Below are 15,779 nucleotides of genomic sequence, written 5' to 3'. Positions count from 1 at the left end.
AAAATAATGCGACGGAGTTTTTCAATCTTTTATATGTTTTTACTTTTTCGTATTGGATCTGCTTTTTGTTACAAACGCATACAATCCGCAGTCTAGCGAGCACATTTCATTGTGAACACAATCTGTGTATCAACTTTTAACCTATTTATATAATATTTGTCTTAAATATCTCGAATCTGTGCAACAGATATATGGAGCTATGCAGTTTCCAATTGGAACATAGATTTTTCACAGTCGATCGTTTTAAAGCACCGTGGGTCTCGTTCGAATTCGAGCATCGATAATTGAAAGTAAGATTCGGATAAACGATTTCTATGGTGGCGTGGCGTATTAGTTCCGTCGCGAAGGATTCGCGAACGTCGTTAGCGTTATCGATTACAGCAATTAGAACGGGAATGCCCGAGGTGTGCTCGCGACCAGCGATATTAGCTACTTTTTCATTGGGGAATTTCGCAGCGCGCACGTAATTAAGCGATTTACATTTTCAGGGGAGATCGAACCGTTTGCACTTACCGAGGGGCGACAGTTCTCCGATTTTTTTAATAAGTAAATAATGTTCTGCTTTGTAGAAACGTTGTTTGAACAATTGTAGATGTTTATTAGAGATTGTTAGAGTTAAATTTGATCGAAAATAAGAATTTTGCTGTTTATTCGGAAGAAATCGCAGCAGTATCACCATGGCTACGACGATCGTTGAGGGTTAAATATACTCCGTTACTAAAATCCGAAGAATCTGTGGATCATTAATAACGCGAGGCAGGAGGTAGTCGTCGTTGACGTTAATTAGTAGGACGCCGTATATGAAATACAAGCGAATAGAGCCTTGGCTAAAGCTAAAAGTATTGAACACTCTACGAAGAATTACTTTGAAATAATGTTACACTGAAAGAAAATGGAATTGAAATGTGAAAACAGTGATTTCTTATTAATTTTGTGTTTTGTGTTTATATTAAAATTGACTTTCATGCATTTTTAGAAAAATGACTGAGCCTTGACGAACTGACTTAGCTCACTCCTGATTAGCATTTCAATCCTTTCATCATAAGTCAAATGTTTTCAGATGCTAATTCGGAGGATATTCGAATAATAAGATTCTTAGAAGAAAAAGATTTCCAGTTTCAAACTTCGGTTTTCAATCTTCAGAGTAGAAATAAACAAGTTCTATTAGTTTTCTAAAACAAGGTAATAAAGTTATAATAAAATCGAAGTTGATTAACTTGACAAAATTACAGTATTTTTGTTGAAAATGCGACAACAAGATGCAGACATACACAGGAAACATACAACTTAAACTAACTAACAGCGCACAAAGCTGGCTTCAGAAAAAAAACACAGAATTGTTTTATGACTCACTGTAAATCTCGTCGAACGTTTTAAAATTCCTTTGAACTGTCCGACAGAAGATAATGAACCGGAGAAAATTGCCTTAGGTGCGGTATTCGCAGTTAGCTTGAAATAAGAAGAATATACGTTTTACCAAGATTGTGTGTGCACAAGAAATTTCGAAATAGACATCTGCTAGAACAATGGAGAACCTTGCAGCTGCATTTTCGCCAGTTCCGAATATGAAAGTGTATTTATAAAATGATCACTCTGACTCATTAAAAAGAGAAGAATTGGAAAATACATATTTTCATACAGCAATAGCAGTTACCTAATGAGTTTTTCATTAACATTACATTGGAGAAGAAACAACGAACATTATCATGTTACAAGAAATTACAAGAGAGACATTTTCTAAGAGAATACTGCACGAGTATATTTACCAGCGGCGGCAATTCAGAATCACCGAGAGAAATATCCGCCGTCAAAGCGTTAAGTGCGAAAGTTCGTAGCGATCAACGTTTCGCGAAAATTATAAAATCCCCGCGAATCCGTCTGGGGGTGCGAAGAGTAGGAGAGACGGAGGGGGGATGGGAGGGGGTGATGGCAAAACGATAAAAGGCGAAAAAGGAATTAAGGAAGAAAGAAAGGGGAGCACCTATATGCCGACTATACCAACACGCGTAAGAGGGGTAGGGGAATAAGAGAGGGAAAAAAAGCAAACCGTGGTTAGGAGTGGGGCACGGGGGGAGGGGGAAACGAGGAGTAGGGGGGCAGATGAAAGGGAGGGAAAGGGAAAGAGAAACGAGCTCGTTAAGTAGGAGGTGCGTGGCACGCATGGCGACGCAAACACAAGGCGTGGCTCGAAAGAGTCTCGACCCTATGTCTATCCCTGGCACACCGAAGTGTGCTTGGCCACTTGCACATTCGCGAATGGCATGATCGCCACTCTACGCTTATCCGCGAGCGGGGTTACGTCATTCGAATCCCGCGGCAAATGACGCCGAGTAAAAAGCGAGAAGAACGAGACTCGAATTGCGGGGATTCGTCTAGTGGTTGCGATTTTTGACTCGCGAAAGGAGTCATTTTATGAGGATGTCTTGACTAGGAGTCTGCCGAGGCGGAATAATACTTTACAGACACGCATTTCAGGGGGTACTTAATTATGTGTTACCCCTATTTTTAAAAATCAAAATGAAGAGAGAAAACAATTACATTTAGCCTCATTTATCTACCGGATTGTCTATTTTTTATATAATAAATAAACCTGTTTTTATATAATAATCCTAAACGAAATAGTTAGATCACGTTACTGAACTGGTTGGTTCACAATCTAAGTTATTATTGTTGGTGGAAGATCCATTAAAATATCTTCAGCCTCAGACTTTCAAAAATTATGAAATAATTCGTTAACACTTGCCACGTCGGTTATATGACCGTACAAAATTGTGAAAAATAAAGAAGCCTGTCTAGTAACAAGACTCGTTTAATATATTCATAATTGAAAAGTCACTCGTTCGAAAGGTAAATGGGTTAAGCAAAGTAGACTCCCAACGTAGAGTAACTAAAAAAGAGTTGCTACACCAAATAAGTTATGAATCCCTGATCTGAAGCCAGGAAACGAGCGAATCCGCAGTCGAAGAGCACACGAGGATTAACATAAAGGTATCCATGATCTACGAACGCCGCGGCGCGGTTCTAATTGCAGCCAGCTGCGCCTAAAAGGCACAGAAAACTCAAAGGAAACCGGTCTTCTTTGATCTCGTTCATCGAAACCTATCCGTAAATCTTTGAGCGTTTCCCTAGCGTCATCCGACTCGGCTACCGGAAGTGCGCACACGTTCGCGAGTAAGATTTTCAAAAATCGGGGAATGCGAATCGCGGGCGACAGTGAAGTAACCTCAGTAATGGGGCTCCAAATTTATGTGCATCGATATCTGTCTTTCAGGGATCGTGGTGTCGAATGCAGGAGCCGGTGGCGTGCCAGTCGGGATCGCAGTCGGCAGACAGAGATTACAGCACCAAGAAACCTCGACTTCGATCCGCAATGTTTCTCTGAGTCATCACACTTCGCATCATGCCAGCTATCATCACTTTCAACCCGACAGTCTCGGTGAGTCTCTGCTACTTTTGTTCCCAACTGCGATCGAATGACAGCGAAACTACATTTCTCTTTCAATTCTCCTAATTTTCCAAAGAATCTCTATTAACACTGGACTATCAGACTGTTTGATGGATATTTTATGTATTTTATAGCAAGGGTGTATTTATCCAGAGTTTTAGAAGTGTCTCCATGCACCCTTGCAATCGAAGCAAATTTTTTAAAAGTGGACCAAATAAGAACTTGGAAGAAGTAGTTTACTACGTGATGTGTGGAAAATAAATTTTTTAAAAATAGTAATAGTTTTAGAACGAGAGATTCTTAGAAATGGAGTCGCCTCTTCCAGGTGTAAACTCTTCAATTTGTTTTGGAGTGACTAGCAAAAAAAAATGGATCCCATTGCTGTTTAATTATTTATAATTTACAATTGGCGAAAGTGTTCCCGATTGTTTGCGAACCTCGTCGACGCAGTCCAATTGCTGCGTGGAATATCGATACTTTTTCGCGCGACCGACACGCGATACAGATCAGTCAGCCAACAATGGTGTACATACGCTCCTGGCAGGATGAGAGAACTGCTCGGTGAATTGTCGGAACGCGAATAATACTTCGCTTGAATCGCGGGTAGATGCATGTTCGCATTATCTGCTTTCTTTGGAGTAGAAATATTTCTATTGGAAGCAGATAATATCTGTGCGAAAGGGGGAGGCGAACAACAGATTCTGGAAGAGTTCTGGTAGGGAATTCCGCGTCTAACATTCATACACTGACACGAAGACTCGGAACAATTTTGTGAATTAAACCCTTCAGTAAATATTAAATTGTAACATCATTTTAGCCTGGGCTTTTTAAGCGACTAAATTAAATGGTAGAGGAAAGAAGTTTTTACATAGTTTTTTAATTTACCAATCTTAACAATAGGCAGAACTTCATACTTTACAAGGACACTGTGTCAAGAGGTTTTACACAATGAACTTGACAAGTTTATCGTATTTTTGTTTAGTTATTTAAATAGGCAGGAATTATATTTTCTTCTGTATTTAATTCAAATTTTTCGTTTCGAAATTTTTAATATACACGGTGTTCAAAAATTTTTTCATTTTTCCGAAACTGATGTAAAAGAATTTCAGCTAATATTGAATCGAAGGACGTGGGAAGCAGAATATGTTGCAGCAAGTAAAGTTTTTTGGATCTCATTTTCAAAATGTGAAAAGTTTATCTGGTTGGAAACTTCCGCACGCCGCCATTACATTGTGTAACAAATTCGCTCGTGTTCCTTTATGTGAAAATTAAGCGTCATTGAAAAACTTAGTATAAAATAATCTTTCTATGTATGTTCGGTAACCCCAATGTTAGAGACTTTATTATAAAACTGTTCGCTTGTTTGATTACAAAGTTCAAACAATTTTACTTGGTTCTATGGTTTTGGACGAATTTCCACCAGCGAATTTTCCTCGAATTTACACATGGATATGATCAAATTCATATGCAGTATGTTTGAGTCCCTTGGACAACTTTTTTCATTAAAAATTGGTATTGGTTCGGGTTTGGAAAATTCCCAGGGAGCGTCGCGCGTCGGTCGGAAATATACATATATGTAGTCATCGTTCTGAAATAACTCTTTTGCACTATGTATTCCGTTTGCGACAAAGTAACAATGGTAAAATACTGTGATCACGCAACATTATGTAAACAGTAATAAACAAGGTGTTTCAGTGGTCTCTTCTGTATTTGTAGTTGTACTTGCACACAAGATTCGTTGCAGTTTTGATATAATGACACACATTTTTTCAGTTTTTCCAACTTAATCCAAAACTAACTAGAGTCGAACACTCATAACATCAATTTAAATAGATAAATTTAGATTTTTGTTAGGTTACTAGACTTATTAGATTAAATAATAGTAGACATACTCGACTGATTTTTATAAAATAATGACTCACAATTTTGTGCTCTGTAAACCTAGTGTTAATCTTCTCACTATTGTGAATGCATACAATTCGTAGATCATTATAATACACCATTTTGTAAAGTTTCATATGAGAACATGAGTCTACACATTGGAAGTGTACGTTGACTATTGTGCTGTTGCAAATCCACAATAGCAATTTCTCCGCAGATATCTCTCATAATTAAGGTGGTAGACCCGTTTTCAGTATTGTAAGGATGCGTGTAACGCCTTCTAATTTCTCGATAATGCAAAGTTGGGGGTTTTCAGTAGTGAAAAGCGCTGGGGGTAAAAGATCAATCAAGGTCGCAATCGCCCTCAAAAGTCCTATTTTCACGTTTACGAGACGTAAATTGCATTATTCCGCAGCATGTAGCTGTCGCAGCTGTATGAAAATAGCTGTATGCTTCCGAGTAATGCAAATTACGCCTCATAGACGTAGAAATAGGACTTTTCAGGACAATCGTGGCCTAGATTAATCTTTTATCTAGCCTTTTTTGACTACTGCAAAAACCCATCTTTATATTATCGAGAAATGAGAAGGCGAATCCCGCACCCATGCAATCCTAGAGATACGAGTCTACCTTAAGCAGTTTATTTCAAGGAAAATTGACTACTAGGGAGCAAAATGTTGCTGTGGTGTTAATTTCTTCGAGTGTTCTGACGTATTCGCCAGAGAACGCGGCCGACACAGGTGGCCATAGCGATTGTAAAGGTGACTGGCTGGTCTGGGGCGGAGGAAGGGAGCCGGTTGCTTGTTCCAGGCAGAATGGTGACGCGCAATTTGTGTACACATTGAACCTGTTGTTAGGTTCAAGCACGGCCATGGCGGTAGGCGGTGCGACCCTGGTGCATTGCGGAGGACCTGGAGGGGAGGACCGTCCGGCCCACCTAGCCATTCCTTCGGGAGCCCTAGCACCCTCTTTGAACGCCACTCTCGGCTCGAGCCTGAATTCCAGCCTGAATTCCAGTCTAAATTCCACGCTGGGCAGCATCGGTGCCGCGGCGAGCGCAGCCACCGCGGCCGCGGCCGCAGCCGCAGCCTCATGGCCGCCTACCTTATGGCAGTACCCCGCGGCGGCCGCGGCCGCTGCAGCTGCAGCTGCAGGTGAGTCCCATTCTCGGCTTACTAGCCTACTCTTTTCGATTTTCTTCGCGCTCCCTCTTCCGACTAATTGTCTCTTCGAAGAAAACTAGGAGATTGTAATCGGGCTAGGTAGAAGCAACAACTTTTTTTGGCTTAGACTCGAAACACATGGACAAACATTCTTTCATGCATTTGACTATACAGTGCTGCGAATAATTGTATATCTGAATATAAGGATGACTTATTGAAGATCATTATTTTTACTTAGAATGTATCCGTTCTAAGGGTTAAATCATTCTTACATTTACTTTGACTTAAGTCAACTTCCTGGCCCCGCGTATAAAAAATGATTTACTGTAAAACCATTCCGTTTTGCTGGGAATAAATATAGGTTCATGAGTATGATTATTTATGAAACGATTTCAAAATAGCAATTTGCTTTGAAAATTGTGTCCAATCCTTAGACGTATGTATAGGGCCTCATTCATATTCCCACTCATCTTTAGAGTCCCATCAACATATTGTCTTTTCGCAGCAGAGCTGTTGTAGCGTTATGCATTATAACAGAGGACACTATAGTAGGAGGTGCTGCGAAAGAGATAGTTTCTTAGCGTCTATTTCTAATTATAGGAATAAAACACACGCCAATCTACCAGAAATGGTTGCGCGTGCCGTTGAATAGAAATCTGCTGCCGCGTCCGGTCATGACCGACCAATTCTACTTCTTCCGTTGGGTCTCTCGATTTTCTCGAAAAGGAAGCTTCAATCGAAAAAATGTTACTCGTTTCTGAAAACATATTTTTGCATGTATAATTAGACTGCGGATATTTATGCATTCTCCAATTTTTGTAGACGAATTTTAAGAAAGTGGAATTAGATAAAAGCTTCAGTGGTTCAGTGGTGATAGCCTTTGTAGATCTGAAACAAATAAAAATCGTACTGAACTCTGTCGAATTTTATATCCTAGCAATTTTTGAAAATTTTCAGGAGCCATAAATGCATACAGAACCACAGTCTACGTATCTATGCAACATTTTATTTGCAAAATTATTTTTGCAAAAGTATTTTTACAAAATTATTTTATTTTATACCGGATGAACCATGTTACATATCTCACTTAAATCATAAAAAATGTACAGTCCTAAGTGGCTGTGCCGCGCAATAAATTCAAAAAGTGTTTATTTTACATGAAGATAACTGTTTTCATAACTGTTTTAATCCGAACCTCTTTATACAACAGTTTTGAACAGTTATTTTCGGAGCCGTTTCAAGCCGAGTTTCGGAATTGCAAATCCGCGTTCAATAAATTTAACCCTTGCGCGTGGTTTTACCATACGGCGGGCCGGTTTAGGAAAACTGATTTCCCTTTAACGGTCCCACGAACGTTATATGTCACGGACACTCCATGTGCAGCTAATAAAATTCCACCACTCCTTAACCTTCGAAAGGATTCGCCGTTAGATCTCTGTACGTACAACGTGCTCGGGTTCCTCGAAGGACGCTTATCAATATATTCCAGTTTATATGATTAATATTTAATTGCGTACTCGTTGCACGTCAATATACGTTCTGTTAATTTTATGCTGCTTTGTGCACGCTATTGTAGCTGTGAAACTCCTTTAAAATGTGATCCTGAAAATAAAAATTTTGCGAACGTTACTTAATTATGAAATGTTGCTGCAAAATTAACATTTGTGCTCGCAAAAGATTTTCAATATTAATTTTCTCTGGAACAGAGTCTCAAACATTTTAATTACATGAAATTGAAAAATGAAAACCGTACCTTCTACATCATAAAATAACTGATCTCAACAATGTAGACATGCAATTTTATCATTTGGAAGGTTACGATGCTTGCAACCAACCATTTTTACAGAAACCTTATGCAGATTAAAAAAGTCTGATCGTAAACACAATTATAATTTACGCACAGTACAGGTTTACTTCCAATTTACTGTAATATTTTTCATACTTATTTCCATGGAACAAGTTCATAATCGTATATTTATATTCCGCGATGTCCGACGCTGTAATGAAGAATTAGCGAAGGAGCATTATTCTCGTTTACAGACTGTATTTAGGAAATGTCATATTTACTGCGAAAGCAGGACGCTCCGTGCAGTCGTCTACATTATACAACGATTTTACATCGGGCGACCTCTTTTTTCGGGGAAAATCTGCGGCAGCCTCCGTGGTCGAATAAATCATTTCGGTAATCGGATATTTATTTGCGAGCCCGTGACCACCATTTAGTTAATCCGAGCGGATCTTTTTGCGCGGCGTGTTGGTTCGCTTGTCCAATACGCTGCGAGTTCTGAAAACATTTTCCCCAAAAAATCACGAGCATTTGTTCCTCTTGTTCGCGGTAATTTCCGGTCGTCAAGCGTGAGCTTTTTTAACGGATTCGTAAATTATTGCCATCCGATCAGTTGTAATAACCGAATCATTGGTAAATATGCATAACTGACACCTTATTAATATCCTCGCTATAGAATTACTGCTGATTCCCCGGTATGTCGTTTTATCTGTCGGCTTATTCTGGATACATAGCAGTAAATACAATCAAAAAGTCTCCTTTAAAACAGAATCAAGTGTTCACAATAGGTTCAGACCACTAGGGTTTGTTTAACGCCTTGTGCTATAATATGTACAGTTACTCGAATTAATATTCGGACGCTCTAAAAAAGATGACAACCTTTTTAATATTGTATTATATACGATTTGAACTTTTTTGGGAAGCTACAGCAATTAGTTTACTAGAGAATGTGAAAAGAAATTTTTTCAAAAATTGGAATTGATGGGAATTGTAGAAAAAAAATTCTATAAAAAAAATTAAACTGACTTCGAAAAAACGCACTAGAAAGTATGAAATAATTCCCATTTAATTTATGTGAATACAAACGAACTTAAATACAATACAATCTTTTCGGAGGCGGCGCAAAATTGAAAATTTTCCAATGACAGATGTTGCTGATTATGATTTCATTGGAATATGGTGGACTTGGAAATTACTAAGTGGGAAGGGAAGATACATTAATATGTGAAAAGTCGAAGTCGGTTTAATTTTTTTTATATTAATATTTTTATTTCACACTTTTTAGTGGACTGAGCAGAATTTGTGGAACTCTGTAGGATGGTTTTTCGGTCTTATTGGTTGTTTGCAATAAAAACCGGAAAGAATGAAAAATTTTGTTTTCAAGGGATCAATCGGGAGACATGCCCTACAAAATGCAGAAGGTTTCGTCCTGATTGGACCATCCATCTCTGCGTAATCGGTGAACATACATAGAAAAAAAAGCGAAAAAAAGGCACATACAGATCGAATTGAGTAACCTCCTTCTTTTTCGAAGTCGGCTAAAGAACTACTAAAAGTTGCATTTTACAGACTCGTAAAATAAATTTCAAATTCGCAACAGACTTGTAAAATAAATCGTAGCACAGGGAATGAATATCCTAGATAAATTAGTTTACTAGCTACTGTATAAAAAAATTTAAAAATTTCATTTGATCGAGATTGCAAATAGCAAAGAGTCGAAAAATTAGTATTAGAGTACGTGAAAAAATAGGAACCGTCGCTTTTGATAGGCACCATAAAAAAGACCTACGTTTTTAGGATTTATTTTAGAAAGATCTTCATAATTTTATTAAGATCTCTTTTAAAGAATATCGGAATTCTGAATATTAATTACAGTTATTCGCACCGCGAATTACTATTTAAGTATTTCTTGCAATCATTGATCTCATTCGCTCGTAAAGTGTGATTCAGTCTCGCAGACAAAATCTGGGGCACTACGTGTATTTTTGTGCACTAAATTTCGAATATCTCTGCGCGTACCAATTATTTATCCATACGATTTCGAGGTGTTCTCCAGTTCCCCAAAGACAGCGAAACTCCGTCGTTGACCGAGTGACATTTAATCGGATAACGAAGATCTATATTCGCGCTCTTACAGGTTCCTTAAATCATTTACGCGGTCCTGCACTCGAGCCGTCATTTGTCAGCTGCTTTCGGTTATATTCAAGCTTTTTTATCTTGACGGGAAAATGAGGAAAATGAGTAGTTATTGACACTCATTGTCAGACATCAAATCAATAATACTACTACAGATACGTTTTATTTAAGAGTCAAACTGGTCACCCTCGTACGTTGCTCAGAGTGAATCTTCTGTTTTCAGTTTTCTGTTTTGATTTCTTTCTGTTTGTTTATTGATCACCTTTTTACCTACTATTAATTGGATTCAATGAACTGTATAATTCCTGAGAGCAACCTGTTCTTCATGCAGACAATTTTTATTTCGCATGAAGGTCCACAGTGTAGTTACGACTCGTTATAAATGTACGCAATTGTGATTGAAAAATCTTTTTACATATTATTAATTACTAGACTGCGGATCTTTATGCAAAATAAAAAATGTTTGCATCGATTGCAGGACACAGGAGCCAAATAAAAATTGTATTCTTCTCTTAATTGTCCTATTAAGCTGGAACTAATACTAATTGATGTCCTTAAATATTTTTAACATGTCGACAATGTCCACTGCTTTAAATTGCACGTGCCCATTTTTCTCATAAATGCATAAAATCCGCAGTCTATTAATTATATTCAATGAACTGTATAATTCCTGAGCGCAACTTCTTTTCGATCACAATTGTGTACATTTATAATGACTCGTAACGACACTGAGGATCCTCATGTAAAATAAAAATTGTCTGCATGAATAATAAGAAAGGGGAGCCAATGTCTCTCACCTCGACGTCTTATATTTATTAAACGTATTTCGCAGCGATGCCGATGGAACCAGTCGGGTTTCCACAAATAGGAGTCGGAGTCCAAGGTGGTCTGCAGCTGGTCAGAGATCCAAATACGGGCCATCTTCTTCTCATTCATGCTGCAGGTATGTATGGAAATTCCCTCATGTTATAGGCGAAAGTAGCCAAATATGGATTACATTATTTCGTGTTTCGAAAGACCCTTTGCAAATCGGTCGCTGCAAATAAAAGTTTCAACATCGGCATATCGGCGAGAGAATATCTTCAATCCAGTGACAGAACTTCTTCATTCTTAATGATGTATTTACGAAACCTTTGCCATTATATTTGTGACATTTTTCTTATTAAAATGAGATCGATCACGACACAATTCCGAGCGTATTTGTTGTAGATTTTTTATTTTACAATTATATTAAATTTTTTTGAAGGTGTTTTCATGGGTATTGATTGAATACAGATCGCAAAATATTAATTCTTCCTCTCGATTTCGAAATTGTAATATTTATTTAAATAGTATAAAAGTGAAGACAATTTATTTTATGTTTATATAGGTATATGCTATGTATAAAGTTTTACAAAATACCAATGTGTTACTTAACATTTATAGGAAATGCAAATGATAGTTTGAGAAACGTCTTTCAAATCTAATAAATTTGATAAAAATGCGACGTGTAACTCACAATATTGTTTTGATGTTGTTAATATAAAACATACGTGACTTGCGCGAAGAACAGTTATACTCTCCGCCAACCAGAAGCGATTACAAAAATCATGAATCACTATATGTTTACGTTTCTTGCTTCGTTTCGTTGGACAATGTATACTCTGTAGAATAGAGACTGTCTTATGATTTTCGTCTTATGGTTGGAATCGTTTAGCCAAGGCGTACAATTGTAAACATAGAGTGTCACAATGGCACGTAAACAATAACATTAGAAATGAAGGAAGGTTCTTACTAGGACACACTTTTCAGTCGTACGCCTCGGCATGTCCAAGTGTGCACGAGTTCTTACGGGTGTGGAAGGTGACTAAAAAATCGGAAATTTCTTTGCGAACAGAGCAAATGCAGCAGGCGGTCGTGTGGCCAAATTACTCGAATCACAATAGCGGAAACGTCGCGCCGCCGCCTCTTTTGCTTCCGCCGCCTCCGCCGCCTCCACCGCCGCCGCCGTCTCTTCAGCTTTTGAGCGACATCGGCGGCGCAAGGTTGGTTCTCACTGAAAGCAAGAGAAAGCAACAGAGCACTCTACCTATTGTGAAGATAGAAGCCGACTGCGGCAACAGTCCCACCACTATAATCAGTGAGTACTACGTTTTTCCTCTCCCCTTTTGTCGTGAGCGAATTACACGCATAACCCGCGATCCAAGGTGTGTAGTCCTTGGTAAAATAAGTCGACGGATTATAGGGTTACAAAAGATGACTATAGTCATTCACCGTCAAACAGTATACACTGTAGTTCATAATCCCACGGTGTCGAGGAATAAACACGCCGAAGGTGTGACCGTAATTATCTAGTTTTCAACGATCTCACTGTAGTTGTTTAACGTCGAGCACTTGCTGCGTGCAGGTGGGTGTAGCCACGTTGCGTGTAGTGGTTTCGAAAGCACCTTTAACTGTAAAATCATTTACATGATTATTATCTTACTGCGGATTTTTATGCAGAATAATAGTCTTCTAAATCGATTATAAGAAATGGAAGTTAGGTAATAATGGAATTCAACTTTCAATAATTTTAACAAAGCGAAAGTGATGTAACAACATTCTTAAGTTCATCTGTTGCATTTACAATTTTGTTTTTCAATCATTCATTTTTGCTATAAATGCTGAAAAAATTCGCAGTCTAATTATTAAACAAGGGCGATCCTTTACTAGAACTTGTCCCATGGTTGCATTTCGTTCAACAAAGATATTTCTATAAATTTGTATGTTTAACATAATGAACCCTCAATGAAAATTAATTAGTACACGTAGTGCTGAAATGACGGGGCTGAACTTCGCAGAGAGGACCACAAAACTTTTAAAAAATGATAAAACTTTAAATTGTGGTGCGAGGAATCCAAGTTTCAGTGAGCGGAGGTCACTCTATTAAAAGTTACACACGAGTAAAGTTGTTTGATTTCGAGCGCGTTTGATTCCTCGCACTAGAATGTAAAGTACAGTGGCCGAAATTTCTGTAAAGTCATCTTCTTTTTCATAGATATTTTAAAAATATCACCATTTTTGTTGATTTATCGTATTTGGTCTTGTGCCTTGTAGACACTCGGATAGAGGGACTGCGTACTCTAGACCGCTATGTTTACTATTTACGTTTTTTTAAATTTTTTTTCTGTGTGGTGCAGAACACAAGTGCGAAGTTTCTATAAAGTCACTTAGTGTTTCTCTGTATTCTGAGCAGAGAACTACGGAAAACTGCGAATATTCTAAAAGTATTAGTTTTAGAACTCACAGAAATCCTGTTTGTTATAATTTGATTCACGTGTATGAGAATGCCGAGAGGAAAAGTACTAACAAGTGAAGAAAAAGCATCAATCGATGCTTATAAAGATATGGGCTGCTCTAATCGCGCAATTGCTAAGAAAACTACTCGGTCATATACTGTGATTAATAATTATATCAATTTACGTGAAAATTACGGAAAAAATCATCTTAAAGGTAGTAATAAAAAATAGTCAAAGAGACAACATTCAATATTAATGAGGTCTGCAGCTAAGGAAAGAAAAAATGCAGCACAATTTCGAGCTGAATTGGAATTCCTAGTAACAACAAGACGTGTGCAACAACTTTTAAGTTCTTCTGGACAAAAATACAACGTAAATCAGGCCTTAAAGAAGTACATAAACCGGCCCGTATTGATTTCGCACGGGCACAAAACACAGTGACTTTATAGAAATTTCGACCACTGTATTATGATTTTTCCGTCGAATTGTATAATATTACATCGCAAAAAGTAGACAATTTTTGGTCCCCTGAGTGATAGTTTAACCAATGACGGCGTGGTTATCTCGTAAATCCCGTAGCATCGACGGAGTCAACGAAGGCGTTGCAGACTGTGACTTCGATGACCGGTGCGATCGTCCCGGACGCACCCCTGGTGACCACTCTGCACTACTACCCGCACGCACCCGCCCTGGTCCAGATCAGCCAGGCGGAGCCGACGCATTGTCGATCACAGGTATGTCGACATTTTTCTCGTCGTTCCTTCCATCACACATCTTCCACATCACACCGATCAATCGGGTCGATCCTCATCGATCCTTCATCCCCCGGGCCGATAATATGAAAAGCAAACGACGCGGACGAAGAGGAGGAGCGACAGTAATTATGCCAAGCCCAGAGAGCGCGGCCCAGCCGTTCGCATAATGCGGAAACGTTGTGGCACATTGTATTAACTATGCGCAAAGCGATTTGCATCGCTATCTGCATCGCTATCTGCATAGATATTACGAACCGGCTCTCCGTTGTAGACCCTCGATGCCTCTGACGTTCAACATTCCCTGTCGGCCTGCTCGACCTGCAGCTTTCTTTTCGTCCCTCGCCCCTTCTCTTTTCGTTTCGTCCGTAGTCCTCATTGATTCTCGCCCGTTCTCGCTTACTTCGACTTTTCCTTTGTTTTCCCGCCGACCCCGAACCCCCACCACCTCCGCGATCCCCATCGCACCCCTTACTTTCGCGTTCACTTGTTGCGATTCGGTGCTTCTTCTCTCCTCTGTGGACTCCGATGGCCTTTGGGTGCTTGTTTCTGTGGTAATTGTGCTGATTAGGGTTCGTTCATTATCTTGAAGCGTGATGTAAATGTTACTGTTCTCAGTAGATTTGTTGACACGTTCGCTACCTCACTTTTGTGTACGAAGAAAATCAAATTAATTTCGTGACAATATGATTTTTTGTGTTTCACAAGAGGATATATTGCGTTTACTAGAATATTTTAACTTGAAAAAAAAGAGACAGTAGCGGACGCGTTGAATCAAATCAATTTTGTATACTTCGTTCTGTAAAGTCATAGTACAGAGCATAATACTTACAACTTTCACGACTTTCCTCTGCTGAATTGTCTTAATATTTTATAAAGGAGGTACGTATCCAATTGTTCTAGACAAGACACGGTAAGTTACATATTTCGGAATGAATATCTGTCTTGACCCTCCGACGGCGGTGTCCGGGTCTACTTTGACCCGGTGTATCAAGATAGACATTTACGTATTCAATTCTTAGCAATTGCACTGGAATCTTCTGCATTGGAAATAACGCGCACGTGTCGTCTACAAGAAATACCATTATGAACATTATATTTTTTAAAATGAATAATTAAAATCGGTCCGCCGTTCGAGGGTGAAACACTTTATACAATATCAGTAATACGAGAGAGAGAGAGAGATTGTTTATTGACGTGTTTATTATCGGCATGTACTAAACGCTTCCATTACTGGGTACACATAATTACTCGGAATATCTACCATTAGAACATGTTTCAAGGTATGTTAAAATCAGCAAGGTATATACATATACATATGTATAATTACCATCAGTTCCGTATTATCAGTTTAACAGA

The 15,779-nt window shown here is 38.6% G+C and overlaps 1 protein-coding gene across 5 annotated transcripts in view; it reads left to right on the top strand.

Annotated features, from left to right (window-relative positions):
* Window positions 1-15,779, top strand: part of Wge (BAH domain and coiled-coil containing protein winged eye) — a 163,261-nt gene that overhangs the window by 129,364 nt on the left and 18,118 nt on the right. For all 5 annotated transcript variants that reach the window (XM_076432903.1, XM_076432900.1, XM_076432901.1 and 2 more), the window contains 5 exons: window positions 3,272-3,436; window positions 6,184-6,480; window positions 11,244-11,354; window positions 12,288-12,530; window positions 14,248-14,402. In XM_076432903.1, coding sequence (XP_076289018.1) covers window positions 3,272-3,436; window positions 6,184-6,480; window positions 11,244-11,354; window positions 12,288-12,530; window positions 14,248-14,402 — 971 coding nt within the window. The remainder of the gene's footprint in view (window positions 1-3,271; window positions 3,437-6,183; window positions 6,481-11,243; window positions 11,355-12,287; window positions 12,531-14,247; window positions 14,403-15,779) is intronic.

Source organism: Lasioglossum baleicum, chromosome 11, assembly GCF_051020765.1.
Source record: "Lasioglossum baleicum chromosome 11, iyLasBale1, whole genome shotgun sequence".
NCBI lineage: Eukaryota > Metazoa > Arthropoda > Insecta > Hymenoptera > Halictidae > Lasioglossum > Lasioglossum baleicum.
Note: the sequence above shows the minus strand (reverse complement) of the source record. Positions and strands in the feature narration are given on the sequence as shown.